Consider the following 18072-nt stretch of genomic DNA (forward strand, 5'->3'; position numbering starts at 1 on the left):
GGGCTTCTGTTAGGCTGAGTCACCCTTTTGGAAGCTGGGCCTGGCGAGCCCTGCATGGGTGTGTGGAAGGCAGGCTCTGGCCCTTTCTCTTCCTTTCCCCAGGTAATCAGGAAGCAAGGAGCAGCTCCACCCTGGGAGGTGCTAGTAGCACAGGTACTGCCCGGTGCTTCTCCTTTCTGCGCAGCAGCTTGGTCTGGAGCCAGAGGCTGGAAGTCCTCAGAAGACCGTGGAATCTACCAGGCCCTTCCCATGGCTGCAGGTAAGCTCCTTTGACTCCTACCTTTCCATCTGAAAGATGGGGAGGAAAAGAGCCACCATTAGTTCTTACCAAATGCTCTCAGACTCTGAATAGCAAGCTTCCAGAGAAATGTCAAAGGCAGGTAGCTCCAGGCCCGTCTGGGAGACCTGGCCCAGGGGAGGCAGCAACAGGCCATGAGAATGCACTGGGGCTGGGGCCACCTGCCCAATGCCTGCAGGGCCCGCAGGGGACAGAGGAAGCACGTCTGCTGTGAGAAAAATCCTGGAGCTCTTAGAGTCTATTGGTCATTTTCCACTGGTGAGAGAGAGGTGGAAAGTGGGGACATATTCCTGTCGAATGGGAGAAAGAACCGTGTGAGCTCAATGAGAAATACGGACAGAATTAGGCACCAGGTCCCAAAATCTGAAGGGTCATATGAAAGGGTAGGGACCTGGAATCCCTGGCTACTACTGATTTGTCCCAGCAGATGGTTGTCTCATGAGGATGCAGGCCCAGGTGGCCAGAACTTCTCATTTTTCAAGAACTGTCAGATATTCTGATTTCCTTATGTAGTATTTTGATTAAATAAAACAACAAAGTGAGCAAAGAAAATATTCAACCTGTGGGCTACAGGTTTGTAATCTCTGGTTAAGATCTGTGGGGGGCAGAGAAAAGAGCTTTAAACTGGGGGGTCTGAAGACCCAGTTTCTAATTCTATGTTTGACCTCGAATGGGTGAACTATTCCTCCTTTCTGGGGCTCACTCTTCTCAGTGTCAAGAGGAGGCTGGCCAACTCTTAGGGTCTCACGGGCTCGGTAATAGCCAATTCTTCCATAAGCTTATGGACCAGGCACTCTGCTGAGCAATTAACATGGCCTGTCTCTTCTAATCCTCACAACAGCCCTATGAGGAAGCACTGTTATTCACTGTTTCAGAAGTGGGAACTTGGACACAGGTTAAGTAATTTGTCCAAGACCAGACAGCCACTCTAAGGGGAGGAGCCGGGCTCCACTGCAGACAGTCTGTTCCAAACCACTGCATTGTGCTCTGGGGGTGTGGAGACTGAGTGAGGTCATGGAGAAAGAAGTACTCTGTAAACCACCAGCAGTTTTTCCAGGGGCAGCAAATCCTCCCCTTTCCCCCAGTAGGTGAGGCAGGCTCCAGTGGGATGTGTTAAAATGTCAGTCCATGGTCTTACGCATCTTTCAAATGTGTAAAGAGGATGCCACTCCCAGAACCAGACGGTGATAGAACGTGAGGGAACATTTATACTTAAAAACAGTCCACTCCAAAATATTTTAAACTGGCACATGGTAGGTGCTGAGTAAGTTTGAGTTCAGGAGGCGAGGGCATGGGAGCCCAGTGAAGACACCGTGTTTTCTGGGAGGCCAGGAGCAGGGCTCAGAGAAGGGAGACCATGGAGACCATGGAGAGATTTGGGGTTTGCCTCAAGAACTGGGAGCTTGAGGACAGACGAAGGTGGGCATGTATCTGGGACACGGCACTTACCTTGCTGGCCCTCTGCCTCCTCTCTAACACCACTGACCTCACAGCTAATGTGTGTGAAGAAGGTGAAGCAGAAGGAAGAGGGTGTGAAGGTGCAGACATTGATAATGAAAGAGAAACTCCTTTTTACGGCCTAAGTTTGAAACCAATGTTAAGCTACTAGAGGTTGACCTATCTTGATTTACACAGTTGGAGGAAATGTGAATGGCTAAATTAAAAAATTAACTTGATCAGAAGGGGAGTGATTGGCCAATACTGCATCTGCTGTGGTCTCTTTTCCTGAGTGGAAGGCTAAGGCTTTTGGTTCTTATGTGTTTTATCTATCATCTATCTATCTATCTATCTATCTATCATCTATCTAATAAAATGGACCCCATCTCTGCTGGGCAAGACACAATGATGGGCAGCTAATCGTGCCTGCAATTTGCAGTACTAGCCACCAGATGGTATGAGCACCTTTTAAGGATTCATATTATAGGGTGACCAATCATCTCAGCTTTCCAGAGACGCAGGACTTTCAGTACTAACACTTGGAAAGTCCTGGAAAGACCGGGGCAAATGGACACCTTAGTCCAAAACCAGGTAAAGAGCTTTCTCGTTAACCTCTGTAAGGTTTTAGAATCATCCTTTCCTTACTACCAAAAAACAGACAAACTCCTAAAATTTCCAAACAACTGTGGGAACAAACTGTCACTCTATACGATGTGAGTTCAAATCGGAAGGAACTCCGTAAGAACAAATAAAATTCTTGCTTCTGTTCATTGTGCAATGAAGCGAGGAAAGAAGTCAGCTGCCTTTTTGGCAGGACTGCCGTGTGGGAAGGAATACAAGAGCTGGGTTCAAATCCTGCCTCAGCCACAATCTGGGGTAAGCGATTTAATCTTTCTGAGCCTTGATTTCTTATTTTGCGAGGTGAGTATAAGTATATACCCATCTTGAAAGTGGGTGTAAATATACCCACCTTGCACAGCTATTATTAGGACTAAGTGAGATCCATGTGAAAGAATAAAACACCATAGCCTGAGCCTGACGCACAGCAGGTAAGAATTATAACTGTGCCGTCCCCCGGTTCCTGCCCCTCTCCCTCTCTGTCCACCTGTGGAGAAGCTGGCTGCCTTATAAAGCTAGTCACCAAAGCCAAGAGGGCAAGAGCGAACATGGACCTCTAGTAGGACGAGATAACCGGATAAATAATGGCTTGCAATTCAGATCCATATCGAACCCAGAAATTGCTGGAGCAAAAACCATCTTGAAAGACTTGAAACTTATAAAAGATTCACCGGCAGTTGACTGTTAAGACCTAGGAGGAGGGCACGCTTTTGTGAAGCAGTGATTGAGGACAGTTGACTTTACATACAATCTCCCAACCACTGTACACGGACCAGGAGGGCATTCAGGTTGGCCAAGACGCCCAGGAGAACCTCTGTCTCCAAACCTGGCCCACTGCTATAGGGAGCTTCTCATAAGCTGCTGGATTTGGTTAAAATTGACTTGGTTACCAGGCAGGGCTGCGTAGGTGGAAGCTGACAAAGAGAAGACATGGTATTTGCCCTTCCTCCGCCTGTTTGTACTGATATATTTACCCATCTCTTGGAAAGAGTAACCAGAGACTTTGTACCATTATCTTAGTAAAAATTTCCAAAGTTTGGGCAACAGCACTGCCGGCAATTTCTGGGTTTGATATGGATCTGAATTGCAAGCCATTATTTGTGTCCTGTGACGCTCACGTACGCTGAAGGATCTAAACATGAGATTGAGCCATTACAACTTAAGGTGCACACCTGTCCCCCCAAAGCCAGCTGCTGACAATTTTACAAATGGTGTTTGCATGACATGCATGCAGGCCAATAGGCACAGTTGAAAATGTTTGCACCAAGATCCAGGGTAGTGTCCTGATACACTGGATTTGTTGGGAGGGATTGCTTTCTGTAATGGGGACAGGACCTGGGGGTAAGCCCCTGGGCTGAGGTGGGGAGAGACTGGAGTTGGGAAATAGAATGCTATTTCTCTAGATGAGACAGACAGAGAGCTGCCAAATCTCCCCACCTCCATGAGGCACTGGAGCCAGCAAGATACGCTTGAGCATCTCTTCCCAGCTCTGCATTCAGTGTTGTCTTGCTGGTGGCTTGAGGTCATCCATGGTGGGAGTATTTACACCAGAGAAACCAGCAAATGCTACTGATGAGAACTCTTTTGGAGATCTAGCTGTCAACATTTAGCAGCACACCACGGCCCTGCCTTCAGGCTTGGTGACCCCAAACCACACACCAAGTCTCATCTATCTGTCCACTGGCCCCAGGATGATCTTAATAAAACAACCCTGACGGTGTCACCCTCTGATACCATGTTCTTTAAGATAAATTCCCTGCCCCTTGTTGTGTCATTAGAGGCCCTTCCTCCTCTGACTCCTGCCCAACTTTTTAGTCACTTCTGCCCCTACCCCCGAAATGCTGTTCCAACTCTGCCATCCCGAATGATATGACTCAAAAATAGACATCGTGTTCCACATCTGGCCTAGGACCAAACTTCCTGCTGTGATAACCAGCAAAGCTAGCAAAATGTATTTCTAAACAATCGCATGGGATCAAAGAATGACCGGGGCTTTGAAGAACTGCAGAGGCCCCGGCAGGTGGAGGTCAGCATTGGGGCCTTTTGCCCCGGGAAGCATTTGCTGGTTTCAAAAGCCCCAGCCGAGTTTTGGACAAACTTATGGGGTTGGACAGGGGATGGGAGAGGATAAAATTTGTATTTTATCTCCCACTGAGGAGAACGGGCCCTGATAAACCCCCCAGGTCTGGGCTAGGACCGAAAGGACTGGGACTGCACAGAAATGGAGTAGCCTGCCTGGCTACTGGTGCCCCGTCGTGATCATCTCAAGCCCGCTGGGGGGAGGGTCACCTGCAGCTGCAGCGCCCCCGGCCTCCCCGCCCAGCAGAAGCAAAAGGGAATCACCTCTAGATAAGTACAACATTGTCCAGAGCCTCAAATGACCTCTACCATTTTCGATGTGCTACCATGCCCAGCAGTTGATAGAAAGTAGCCAGGCACAGGCAAGACAACCCGTGCACCAGACAAAAGCAGACTCCAGAAAGACACCCAGAGGGGATTCAGATAATAAAGTGAGCAGGTGCAGCCTTTACAAGAACCATGAATACCGCGTCCAAGGATTTTAAAAGACACGACGGAAACTTTTGGCAGACACCATGCCAAAAAAAAAAAAAAAAAGGAAGCAGATGGAAATCCTAGAATCGAAAGAAGCAATTAGCTGAAATTGAGAAAGAGCTAGCATTTTTTGAACACCTCCTATGTGGATGGCGCTCTAGAGGCACCAACAGGGGCCCAGGGCTTGGTCTCAGTAGAGCCTGTCGAGCATCAGTCCAAGGACATGGTTGTCCTATTTCCCTCTGAGTGGGCCTTATCATTTCTGCTGTCACCAGGGCAGGGCAGGGCTCAGCATGTAGAAGGCACTAGATGCAGTTTGATGCCTGCAGCTCGCAGGGAAAGTGCAAGGTGCTGACCGGGAAGGCAGGGTCCACGACGTGGTGTGGTCATTAAACTGAATTTGGGAACTGGAGTGAGGGGCTGAGCACCCGGAACCAAGAATAAGTTTCGTCAGAGATTTCCTGTGGGCAGAAATCATAGGGACACCAACTGTTTTTGATAAGACGGAACCAAGAATGGAATTGTGGCCAGAAGCGTGAGGGGAGGGGAAGGGAGGAGCCTCTGGACCCCGGCTCCTTTCCTCCCCCAGCCCAGACCCCCTCTGGAGTCCACCCCGGTGTGCCGGGCAGGGTGGATGGGGTTAGGGGCATTGTGACTGACCTCCCTCACTTTACGTGGGGTGAAGAAGCAGATGCGATAGCTTTCTATTGTGTATTTCCTACGTGCCAGGGTCAGGGTTATGTACACTGTGTGCGACATCTCAGTCCTCACAGAACCCGTGATAAGGCTTCAATTATTAGCCCGTATAATGGATAATGAAACTGAGACCAAGGGCCTGGGTGGCCAGCTCCTAGGTGACCTGGGAGAGCGCGGCGCTAGGTCAGCCTGACGTCTCAGGCCAGCCCTAGGGACTCCCTCCTCTCTATCGGGAAAGGCCTGCCAAGCCACTTCTTGGGCACAGACCTGGCAAAGGTGGAGAACCCAGGGATCTGCCCTCTGGGAGAAATCTGTCTCTCTGAATTTGGGCTGGGAACAGGGGAGCATTTACCCAGGAGCCACAGTGTGGGTGGTACCTTGACTTGGAATGCTGTCTTGAGGGCAGGCCGGCAGGAAGGAGCCCCTCGGCCTCCCCTGAGCAAGTCATTCCTCCTCTTCAGTCTCCAAGGACATTTTTCAAGGGGTACTGAAGTAACATTGAGGAGGGCTTCACAAGAGGCACTGAAAGACAAGTAGGAGAGAACTTATCACAGTGGGGGCTAGCTGCCTTCCATAGCAACACGGTGGTGACCAGTTCAAGTCCCTGATGACTCGTAGATGTTCCAGAAATTATACCCCCAATTCAGCAAATGCTGCCGATGGTAAATAATCAAGCAGGTTCTTATACATCACGTCCTCCAGCCAGCCCTCCCCCAAACAAATAGAACTCCCCCTTGGCCTTCAAAGGTAGATATATTCTTTCTTGCATGTGTTTCAAAGGTGAATGTCTCCTTCAAGGTCACTCACCTTGTGAGAACAGAGGGAGATACATACAAGTCACTTTGTCCCTCAAAGTAATCACCCAGGGAAGTGATACAATTTTTGCAGAAATGTTCCATTTGCTCTGAAAGAAGAGCTCTTTAAAGATTTGAGAAATTCATTTGTAACCTTTATAAAAAAATTTTTAATTGCAGTATAATTGACATATAACATTATATTAAATCTGTTTAAATTGAGGTATCATTGAATGGATAAAGAAAATGTGGTATACATATACAGTGGAATATTATGCAGCCATCAAAAGGAATGAGATCTTGCCATTTGCAATGACGTGGATGGAACTGGAGGGTGTTATGCTGAGCAAAATAAGTCAATCAGAGAAAGACATGTGTCATATGACCTCACTGATATGAGGAATTCTTAATCTCAGGAAATAAACTGAGGGTTGCTGGAGTGGGGGTGGGGTGGGAGGGATGGGGTGGCTGGGTGATAGACAGTGGGGAGGGTATGTGCTATGGTGAGCGCTGTGAATTGTGCAAGACTGTTGAATCACAGATCTGTACCTCTGAAACAAATAATGCAATATATGTTAAGAAAAAAAAAAAGAAGAAGAAGAAGAAAGCAGGAGGGGAAGAATGAAGGGGTGAAATCGGAGTGGGAGATGAACCATGAGAGACGATGGACTCTGAAAAACAAACTGAGGGTTCTAGAGGGGAGGGGGGTGGTTAGCCTGGTGATGGGTATTAAGGAGGGCACGTTCTGCGTGGAGCACTGGGTGTTATGCACAAACAATGAATCATGGAACACTACATCAGAAACTAATGATGTAATGTATGGTGATTAACATAACAATAAAAATTTAAAATAAATAAATAAATTGAGGTATCATTGCCATATAACATTAAATTATATTTAATTGAGGTGTAATTGACATCATAACATTAGAGGTATACAACATAGTGATTCACCCATTACCTGTTTTATATACATAGTTATAAATGTATCTTTTTTCTTGTAATGACAACTTTTACCGTCTACTGTCTTAGCAACTTTCAACTATACAGTGTAGACTTCCTCTTTGAAGGATTTTACCCTCATTTGGTCACGGACCCTGATTTTTTGGTTAAAAATAAAGTCAGACTCATCAAGATCAGCTGTTGTAACAGGATGACCACTGGATGGGAGTCTGAAGACCTGGATTCCTAGGCATACCTCTGCCATTAATGAGCGGTGTGGCCTTGGGCAGGCCTCTTTCCCTCCCTGGGTCTTTCTGAGTGTTCTTCAAGGTAATGATAGGGTGGGATAGGCCGAGCTCCCATCCAGTTCTCCAACGGTATAGTCTGTGCTTCTGCGTTAGTACTGGGCGCTCTGATCATGGGACGCCCTATCCATAAATAGGAGTATGCCTACCTTTTTCCTAACTTCCAGAATGTAGGAAGGAAAAAAGTTAATGCTTATGAGTGCTCACTGCAGGCTAGAATTTCCCCTTCCTTCCTTCCCTCCCTCCCTCCCTCCCTTCCTTCCTTTCTTCCTTCCTTCCTCCCTCCCTCTTTCCACCCATGAGGAAGACATGATCAATCCCACTCTGGGCCCTGAGGCAGAGGGGACAGAGGTAGAGGCCCAGAGAAGTGAAGCAACATGTTCCAGGTCACATGGGTAGCAAATGGCAAGTGGCAGACGTGAAATCTGGATCCGTTTCTGTCCAAGGGCTGCGTTGGCCCCATTATCCCAAGACCATAACTTTAAAGACGTGGATAGTGTCTTAGCGGAAGAGAGCTGGCTTCAGAGAACCTCTCAGGAAATTTACTCTATGGCAGGGGTCAGCAAACTTCAAGCCAAACGCAACCACCACCTCTTTTTGTAAATAAAGTTGTATTGGAACAAAGCGGGCTTGTCATTTACAGATCACCTACTACTGTTTAAGCTACAATAGCTGAGTTGAGAAATCATGACAGAGACAAACCCTAAAATATTTACTATCTGGTCCTTTACAGAATGTTTGTTAGTCCCTGGTCCAGAGTCCAGCATGGCTGTCCATCCTTCAAAGAATACAAAGTGACACGCGACTGTCCCGTGTGCTGAAGAGCCCTGCCACTTGGCTTGTTAGGAAGGAGGACTTCTCTTCTTAAATCTATTTTTAAAAAGGCCAACAAACAGTCTCAGGATACCTGTCAGGCCGATGAGGGAGTTCAGTTTTCATTGTGCTCTTCCCAGGAACTCAGTGAAGGGGAAATAGAAATCTTAATTTTGGGGAAATTGCACAGGGGAAAAGGGGAGGGAATCAGTTACAACACCCCATTGCGACACTCAGCACAGTTGAAAGTGACAACAGCAAGGGTTTCTCATTTTGGAAATGTGAGGGCATTTCCGTTTCTCAGAGTAGGACAGGGCGGCTTGGGTGAGTGACTATTTTCTTTATAAGCGGCAACTCGGGGCCCGAAATGGCAGTGTCGTGTTGCCTCGCTGCGGCCACAGAATGGAAACCTGCAGGTGTCCCCTCAGTTACCTGATCTCTTTCCTCCTTTTCCTGTTCCATTCAGAGACAGCCTGCCATCCCTTGGGGAAGAGACCTTGCAGGATGCAAGCCTTCAGGTAAGGCCACCCCTGAGGAGGCGGGGTGGATAGATAGGTAAATGGATCCACCGCGGCTGGTGGGGGGGCCCGCTGGCCTCCGCAGCGCCTGCGGACTGAGTTTGGGCTGGAAAGGGAGGTCCGTTATTCAGAAAAGGGGAGCCACATCCGTGGTCTTCAGGGCTTGTGTTTCAGAATATCTCAGATGGGCAGAACTTGGCTAAAGGCCTGGCTTATTCTCCCGGAGACTCTGGCAACTCAGTGAGTGACAGACAGGTGCCGTGGAGCCAGGCCGGGGCTCTTTGCTGGGCCGCGTGGGCAGCGCACAGCCCAGAGGCCAAGACTGCTGGTCAGCATTGCAGGTCCGTGTGGACATGGTGGAGGACCCCATTCCTTTGCGGCCTCAGTTTCCCCATCTGTGACATGGGGTTAAGGATAACCCCCTGCTTGCCTTACTGGGTTGTTGTGAAAATCAAACAGTGCTTGAACACTACTGTGATTTTTTTTAAAAATTGGGCCAGGAGTTTTGTGAGAGAGATGTCACCAACCCTGTTGTAAAATCGAGAGGCTGTGATGCTGTCCCCATGGGCCCTCTGTCCTGGGACATTGCAGGCCTGAGCGACGTCAGGGTGACTTCACCGTCAAACCGGGTTTCCCCGGCTTGGGGCTGCAGTTCGGGATTCTGTGCGTGTGTGTGTATGCGTGTGAGTGCATCCTGGGCAAGTCATTCCCCTTTCCAGACACGGGAACTGCTTCACGAGCTTTGCCTCTGCTTCTTCCTACTGGCTGGGGGCTCCAGGAGATGCACCTGGAGGTCTTGAGTAGGAGACTTATCCAGGAATGCAGAAGAATCTCGAAAGGTCAAATGCTCAACGTGTGCAAAGACCTTTACAGTTTGTCCAACCATCCCTCACTGAGCTCACGAGCTCCCCCAAAGTCACCTGATGCCACGGGCCTTGGTAGCCACACTTCACTTGTGAAGAGATGAGGCGCAGGTCCAAGGTCACATGGGTGGGCAGCGGGGCACAGAGGGCCCACGTCCTGGCTGGGGCTCTGCAAGCCCTGCTCTCAGCCCTTCACCACATGTGGCTGGTGGCTACCGTACCGGACGGTGCCGAGAGAGAACACTCCTGCCCCCAGCAAGTTTTATTGGATGATGCTATTCTATGATGTTTTGCTGAAGTAGAAGGTGCCTGCTCTGGGAATCTGAGGGTGAGGAGCAAGGTGAGGAGAGGGGTAGAATGTGGGTGCACTGCTTTCCAGCTGTGGGAGCTGGGCCGGCCTCGACCTCAGTCTCTCCTCCATGCCAAGGCTGGGCTACAGCACCACAGCCCCGGCAGAAAGTTGAATGCACATTCAGTGAACTCTGGGGGACACAGGAACGGGGGGAGCACAGGGCTGGGCACACGGAGGTTGTTCACCATAGCTGGGGCCTTTCACATTTCAGAATCTGGGATATTAACCAGAAGACCTTCTACCTGAGGAATAACCAACTCGTCGCTGGATACCTGCAAGGATCAAATACCAAATTGGAAGGTGAGTGGTTGCCAGGAAAGCAGATGCTGTGTGGGTACCGGGTCACTTTGCCCTGGCGTCTCCAGCTTGCCCTTGGAAAGCTTAGGTTCAAAGTCCTAATCCCCACCGGGTCTTTGTGGTTGAGTTGGAAGCTGGGGGAGGCCTGGCCACACGTGAAGGCAGCCTCAAGAGGGTAAGAGGGTTAGAGCCTAGGTCTGGAGCCCCCACCTGCTGGCACCGTGTCCCGGGGCCAGCACTGGCAGGGAGAGGGCACAGAAGGCAAGGCGCTCCCTTTCCCTCCTGTGACCTTGAAGCCTTCCGTGTTCCTGTGTTGTTCAAACCCTAACTACCACCCAAAACGAATACACCACATCTAAGGCTGGGTTATGCCCCTTATTCATGGACACCACATTCAGCCGTGGTCTGGTCCTTGCTCTAAACAAGCTGCATGACCTTGGGCAGGCTTCCCCCACTCCATCGCTCAGTTTTTCCTTCAGCGAACCGAGGCCTGCCTCATGGCAGTCTGGGAGAGTCTTTCAGCGTGAGCTTCCTGGGATGTTTCCACGTCCCTGTTGCCTGACTGGTCCTACGGGATGGCACGATCTCCATCTTCCCACCTTGTTCTCAGCCCCTGCCTTGCCCCGAAAGAGTGTGAGACCGGCCTTTCCTGTCCTTCTATGAATTCCGCAAACGAACAAGCCGAAGTGCCGAAAGGCTGAGCTTTTCACTGTCACATGAGGGCTCCGAGATGACCAAGGGGCAGGGTCAGAGTCACCCAGGTGCCTGTAGACCAAGCCCCGGGGCCCCCTGTGTGCTATTTCCCTGCCCGTGGGCGGCACCCCCGGGGCCCTGGAGCGCAGGTGTCCTGCGGAGAAGGGAGGACAGGGACCACGCAGAGCAGAATCTAGGGGACACGGTCCTTGAGGGGTAACTCGATAACTGCTTGGTGTGATCTTCCATTTGAGTGCAGGCCAGGAAGATGGGACCTCCCTGCCCTTCCGGCCTTCGGGTTTTACGTCGGGTCGGGATGGGGTGGGGAGACGGAGAACTCTCCTGCGAGAGTCCGGGCTGCCTCCCCCTCTCTCTACAACCTGACCCTGCCTTCTGCTCTTCCCCAGAGAAGTTAGACGTGGTGCCCATTGAGCCCCATGCTGTGTTCCTGGGGATCCGTGGGGGGAAGCTGTGCCTGGCCTGCGTCAAGTCTGGTGATGAGACCAAGCTCCAGCTGGAGGTAAGGACCCGCCTCCGATGACAGCCGCCCCAAAGCTGGCGGCTGGGACAACCGCAGTCGGTTCCTTCCCGGGGCCCTGTGGGTCGTTGAGGCAGGCACAGCTGGGCAGTTGTGTTCCGCTCGGCGTAGCTCCCGTTCCTCCGGCAGCGGCAGCAGTGGGGAGCTCTGCTGGGGGGGGGGGCACAGTGACTTCTCGCCACCACCCCGCCCGCTCCACGTGCTCTCTCAGAGCTCCGCGGCCAGCGTGGGACTCCTGCCAGCGTGGGTGCTGCCTTCCGAGACAGATTATGCCACAAAGGCAAGCCTCCGTGGGCATATCAAACCCCCACTGACGTCGTACAGCTCACGTCCCATGGGCCGCAGCCAGCCGTGTGGCCAAGTCTAGTCTCGAGAAGGGCAGGGCCGGGAAGGACGGTTCCTTCGAGGACTTCATTCTCTGTGTGCCACTCTCGGGCCCGCCGGCTCCGACCTTCTTAGACTCGCCCTCCTCCAGGGAAGCCAAGCTTTAGGACTTTTCTCTTCTAATCCTTATCTGCTCAAACCCACGAGTTAGCATCCTATCCAGGGCCCTGTACTCCTTGATCCCTGCAGCATGAACAGGCTGCCAGCCCTGGGAGGAGATGGCTTTGTCTCAGGGGCTTGTTGGTCAGGATCTTAACCCAGTGTGAGTGGCTGTGACCGGGGCTCCGTCCCTTACCCCCAGCCGTGGACAGGGCCATTCTTTGGGAGGGTGACTACTCCGTGGAGTGGGGATGACCAGGACGTTGTGTGTACCGTGTCGAATGCACTGCAGTGATCTCTGCCCCCCATTCTCCGCCGCGCCTCCTTGCCAGAGAGAGGCACAGGCCCCGACAGAGTACCAGCCTCCATGAGCGTTGACCTCTGCGGCTGATGCCATGTGTTTACCAAACCTACTGGCCCATGGCTAGAGGGGCCAGATTTCCCAAAGTCAAGGTGTGACCGTGGGATGGCCTCTTTGTGTCACTGTTGTCCTAGGAGAGCCGGGACGTGTGGCCTGCTGCAGGGGTCCCCGGTCAGAGTTTCCCCAGTGCTTGTTGTGGGCCGGCCGGAGGCCAAGTCCTGGTTGGGAGAGGGAGGCAGCACGGGACCTATGGGCTTCCCAGCCCTCACTGCTCATGTCTTGGCTTCCAGGCAGTTAACATCACTGACTTGAGTAAGAACAAGGATCAAGACAAGCGCTTCACCTTCATCCTCTCAGACAGCGGGCCCACCACCAGCTTCGAGTCTGCGGCCTGCCCCGGCTGGTTCCTCTGCACAGCACTCGAGGCCGACCGGCCCGTCAGCCTCACCAACACGCCCGAAGAGGCCATGATGGTCACCAAGTTCTACTTCCAGAAGGACTAGTGGTGGGTCCATGCCGCACGTCCCCCACGCCCAGCACACCGATGACCCCGGAGACGCCTCTCCACCCTGCCCCGGGGCCCCTGGGCTGTCGTTGGGGCTCAGAGGAGCAGCCTTGGTGGGGTGGACCCTCGGAAGGATGGATGAGAGCCCCGGTAACAGGACTCTGTCGCCAGCCTCCTCAGCTAAGCAACCTCCATGCTGCCTCCACGGTGGTCTTTCTATCGTGCAGCTCAAGCCACCGCACTGCCCCAGGCCTTTCAGCACTGCCTGTGCCTCCCGGTCGAAAGCCAGGCCGCTCGGCCAGCCTGGGCCCCCTCTGCTCTCCCCTCCCTGACTCCTTGGCCTCCTCCCTCGCACCGTGGCCACGTCCCGGATCCCTCATGCCCCTCGCTGGCCTCCCAAACCTTGTTTTGCCAACTGATGCTGTTCTGTGGGGAAAACTTTTAGAGCCTATGCCACGGTGGAAGAGAAGGATTTCCTTTTTCTTTTAAGCCAGCTTCATCCAATTTGAAGGCGAGTCCTTTCTTTAGAGACTGTGTCCTTTCTGGAAAGGGGGCAGGGGAGGGTGGAAGGAGCTCTCCCTTTTGATTTCCCTGTCTTCTTTTTGTAATGCCCTACCCTGCAAAACTGCGAAGTTAGTGTGTTATGTTGGTCCCTAGTGTTTTTTTCTTTCTGTGACGTTCCTAAAGTCTGGCCCCCACTGCTCAGGCCGGGCACCATTTCCACCCCAGACCTCGTACAGCCGCCCACCGCGCTTTTTCTCCCCCAGCCCACCCATCAAAAGCTCCCAGCTCCCAGGGCAGCACAACCGCGGCTCCCCTGGGGCTCCTTCCAGGTCTCCTGGGAGGGAGGAATGGCTCTTGGACCATTTTAGCCCTTCAGACACTCTGAGACTTGCTTGGAAGACGGTTGTGCCTCCGTCTGTGTCCCGCCGCAGACTATGAGCTCCTGAGAGCAGGGAGCGTGATGACCCGTGTGTGTTTCGGACCCTCAGCACGTGCTCCATAAACGTGTGTTCTGTGTGTTGAGTGGAAAGTTTCCTGCTTCCTGTGACTGAAGCTGTTTTACAATAAAATCTTGAAAACTCATCTACTTTGCTGGTTGTGTCTCTGGCCTCGCCAGGCTTGGTGCATAGAGAGCTTGGGAAATGGGGAGGCCAGCGGGCCTTTCTCACCCCGGGGACTGGGCCTGGCTGCCTCTCTTCTGATCTTCTGAGAGTCCTTTCCTCCTTGGGCCTCACTGTCTCTGGTCCACGAGAGTGAATCTTCCTGCCAAGAAGGTGGGTAGCACCACTGTCCACACTAGCCGCCAGTAGCAAACAATCCAAACATGCATCACAGAGGAACGAATACAGACATCAGGTGTGTGCATACAACACAACGGTTGACAGCAAAGAGAGCGGATGGACTGCAGTCGGCTGCTCTCCACAAAACAGATGCATCTTACCCACATGATGTGGGGAACAAGATCGACAGAAGGCCGCACAGAGCGTGAGTCCATGCACAAAAAGCTGAAACAGGCAAACCCGAGCCGTTGTGGGGAGGGATGTGTAGACAGGGGGTGCAAACACACGGAGAAGCAGGGACGGGCTGTGTCTGAGAGTGGGGCTGCTGGCTGACTCCTGGGAGACAGAGGGTCAGGCGGGAGCCCCCGGAGGCTTTTAGGATCCAGGACACACCATAATTCTTGGCATGGATGTGGTTAGGCGGTTTGCTGGGTGTATGTCATATTTCACAATTTCGAAGTCTAAAAAAAATGAAAAGCCTTGCCCCCTGGGGTGTGAGCAAAGGGGGCACTGGGAAATAATGAGATCACCAGTTGGAATATTGAATTTGGCCCCGTGAGATGGGAGTGCAAGACCATCCTCAGACACAGCTTGGCTACCACTCAGAACTCCTGCCCGGCTTCTGCTGACTTCTGCCCTTGGTCTCTGGAGCCCTCGAGTTGAGCCCAAGGATGGCCTCCCTCCTTGGGGCCTGCTGGTCACTTGTTCCCAGCGGGAGCTGAGACGGGGTTTGCAAATAGCGCTCTTGGCACTTGTCTCCAAGGCCCGGGAAACAGAACCTAACAAAGCTAGGCCGCAAGGCTGGGCTGCACATCTCGAACCTGGCTCTGGCCGGGCCTTTTGCTCCTCTCCACTTCACAAACTAGACTTCACGCACCGCCTTGCTGGAAGAGGAGATTTCATCGCTAAAAACTAAGTTCAACAGGTTAAAGGATAACCGATTGGAGAAAATCTTTAAGATCTCTAGATCTCGGCTCCAGAGGAGGCCACCCTCGGGTCAGGTTTCTCTTCCTCGTATGGAAGATGGAAGTTGTCACACTTGCTCCCTGGGGACGGGCTGGGGATAAAATGAGCCGGTATGGGCACCGTGTTGTGTGTCAGGGAAGGGTGCATGTGGCTGATAGATTTTTAGTCCTGGCTGATAGACTTTTAGTCCTGGTAAAGGGGGAAGTTCAGGGCCGAAAACCCTTCAAGGCTTAATGGTAATAACAGCAACAACGCTTGTGGGGCTGGCTCTTCAGCCATCCTGCCTCCTCTGACAAAAAAGAAACCTGAGGCTCAGACCCTTCATGTGATTAGATCACGCAGCCGGGTGTAGGTAAGTAACAGGTGAGGGAGCAGACAGTCATGCACAGGAGCCCTAGAATGTTCTGGCTCTCCTGCTTGCAAAGTGCACTCACGGACAATGAGTTAATATCTTGCAGGCTCCGTTTAGTCAACTCTAAATGCAGGTAATAGCTAGTGCACAGGGCTTATTTACTCGAGCTTTGCAATATTACTGTGGTAGTAAGTCATACTGGTATTTGTTTTGGAAGAGTCAGTGCTCAAGGGAATCTGCTTTAAAGCCTTGCTGCTCAAAGTGCGGTACCCAGAGCAGCAGTGGCAGTGGCAGCATTTGGGAGTTAGAAGGCAGAGTCCCAGGCCTTGTGCCAGACTTCCTAACTTAGGATCTTCATCTTAAGCAGGTCTCCAGGTGATTCAATGCAGGTTCAAGTTTAAGATAAAGGTCTGCTTCAAAGTGCAGTGCTCATGCGGTGTATAAACTCGGGCATATTTGTTAAACTGACCCTCATAATTACAAACCAAACCCATGTCCTCAACAGTACTCCCACTAGCTCACTGACGATACCCCAAACTCCCCTCTTAAGACCTCCTCAGTCTGGTAAAGTGTTCTTTAAGAGAGGAAAAGCTTTAGGGGCCCCTGAGTGGCTCAGTTGGTTGAGTCTGCCTCTTGGCTTCTGCTCAGGTCATGATCTCAGGGTCCTGAGATCGAGCCCTGTGGCGGGCTCTACGATCAGCGGGGAGTCCGCTTGTCCCTCTCCCTCTGCTCTGTCTCTCTCATAAGTAAATAAAATCTTAAAGAGAGAGAGAGAGAAGAAAAGCTCTAAGCCTTTTCCATCCTGCTAGAACATCATCAGCTCCACACACGCAGGGATTTTGATCTGTTTTGTTCTATGATGTATCCCAAGTACCTAGATCAACACCTGGAATGTACAGGGTGGTCAATCAAAATTGGATGAAGAAGTGAATTGGCCATTGATGTATCAGTAGGCACTAATGTATTACATGGGTCAGAAAATTTGGGAAGACAGGGAACTTAGGCCAGGGAAGTTTTGAAAGGGGCCCAGAAGCCCAGGGCGCTGCATGTCGCAGAGATTTTGGAGCTCATCAAGGAAAAAGCAACGGCCACAAGGTGGCAGTAACGCACCCACGCTTTACTGGGCCGCGCCTTGACAGGTTCCCTTCCTTCACATCAGAAGTTTGTCCAGAGGTGACTCAGTAGGGAGTTGCTACTTAGGAGGAGAGGTGGGGCATGGGGACTTGGGGGAGAGGGGACTCATGTGTCTAGGTGATGTCACTCAGCCGCACAGTGGGGAATTTCTGGGTCAGAGAGCTCCAAAGCACAGCGGCAGCTTGGGGCCTTTATGGCCTGGGGCTTATCCATGGCTATCAGATGTTGGGAACAATTTCGTGGGGTATGCAAAGCAGGCCGGCTCTAAATGGCTAAAAATCTGCTTATTTGGGTGATGTTTAAAGCAATTGGCTATGGAGACATTTGAGTTTGGCCTCAGGTGGGCTTTGGAGCTAGCCCCTCTCAGTCTGCTGTGAACAAATCAACCGCCGAGGGCCCGGTATGCAGGGGCCACCTTTGGCTCATTTAGGTAACACAAGGCTGGGGGATGGCTCAGGACAGGCAGGCCTGGGCAGCACGTGAAAGTGACAATTTTGTGCGAATAGGGGGCAGTGAGGGTGACTGGGAGGTGGGAGGCTCAGCTGGGAGAGCGAAGCTCAGGGAGGGACGATGAGCAAACTTCGGAGAGGAATGTGGCCTTTTCTGTCACTTGGAGGCCTGACTGTGCTGTCAGACCACAGGATCATGGAAGAGCTCATTTGAAACTTCGAAACTGAAAGTACAGGGCTCCAGTCTTTCAGGCTTTCACAGTCTAGTCAGAATTTCCCTGCTAACTAGCTGGGTGACCTTGGCCAAGCGCCATCTCCTCTCTGGGCCGTGGTGTTCTCACTTACACAAGGAGGGGGTGAGACTAGGCCCGTGGTTCTCATTCAGCTCACCTGTGGAGCTTTACAAAGACTGATGGCGGTGCCTGACGCCACCCCCAGAGACTGGTTCGGGGCTGGTCTGGGCACACCCAGGTCAAGACCCCCTGGACCGGAAGGCTCCTGTGTTCAAGTCCTCCCAGCTGCTCCCTCAGAGTGAGCCCCATCCGGTGGCATCTGGAAATGCAAAGGAGGGAAATGGTCCTTACCTTCAGAGAGAAGCTCTTGTACCAAGTCAGTGGTATATTTTGACTATATTTTAACTTGAGTTGAAGGTAGAAGAAGGTTTTCTACTTTCTTAGTCTGGTTAAGACACATTTTGAGCTTCATTGTTTTTTTGGCATAAATTATGCTATAATAGTAGATGTTAAATTGGTGTAAAATTCTTGCAAATCTTAGGGAAACCAAATAATGTTGTGTTTTCTCTTCATAAAATCATGAGATCCC

General features: G+C 51.6%; 1 protein-coding gene and 1 long non-coding RNA gene across 4 annotated transcripts; one reads left to right on the forward strand and one right to left on the reverse strand.

Moving 5' to 3' along the window:
* The first annotated feature begins 234 nt into the window (after positions 1-234).
* IL1RN (interleukin 1 receptor antagonist) lies at positions 235-14152 on the forward strand. Of its 3 annotated transcripts, none has more exons than XM_073897414.1 (5): positions 235-259; positions 8923-8974; positions 10401-10489; positions 11587-11699; positions 12852-14152. In XM_073897414.1, the coding sequence occupies exons 1-5, from the start codon at positions 250-252 to the stop codon at positions 13062-13064; spliced, it is 477 nt and encodes a 158-aa protein (XP_073753515.1). In that variant the 5' UTR covers positions 235-249; the 3' UTR covers positions 13065-14152. The 3 variants fall into 3 exon arrangements, with proteins under 3 accessions (XP_073753515.1, XP_025724006.1, XP_025724005.1); XM_025868221.2 differs by lacking the exon at positions 235-259 and adding an exon at positions 8655-8780; XM_025868220.2 differs by lacking the exon at positions 235-259 and having other exon boundaries at positions 8787-8974.
* On the reverse strand, positions 5037-8603 carry LOC112821046 (uncharacterized). The gene is made up of 3 exons (XR_012379737.1): positions 8551-8603; positions 5955-6124; positions 5037-5367 (listed from the first exon to the last, which is right to left on the reverse strand). It is a non-coding gene; the product is annotated as an uncharacterized lncRNA (long non-coding RNA).
* Positions 14153-18072: the final 3920 nt, after the last annotated feature.

The sequence above is a fragment of the Callorhinus ursinus genome, unplaced genomic scaffold, assembly GCF_003265705.2.
Source record: "Callorhinus ursinus isolate GAN/ISIS: 27379988/994484 unplaced genomic scaffold, GSC_fseal_2.0 scaffold10, whole genome shotgun sequence".
NCBI classification, from domain to species: domain Eukaryota; kingdom Metazoa; phylum Chordata; class Mammalia; order Carnivora; family Otariidae; genus Callorhinus; species Callorhinus ursinus.

What these genes read in the sequence shown, in the direction of transcription:
- IL1RN (XM_025868220.2), top strand. Translation starts at nt 8,859, where the DNA reads ATGGAAACCTGCAGGTGTCCCCTCAGTTACCTGATCTCTTTCCTCCTT. An exon ending in TGCAGGATGCAAGCCTTCAG is followed by an intron (nt 8,975 to 10,400) that starts GTAAGGCCACCC and finishes TTCACATTTCAG; the next exon opens with AATCTGGGATATTAACCAGA. An exon ending in AGACCAAGCTCCAGCTGGAG is followed by an intron (nt 11,700 to 12,851) that starts GTAAGGACCCGC and finishes CTTGGCTTCCAG; the next exon opens with GCAGTTAACATCACTGACTT.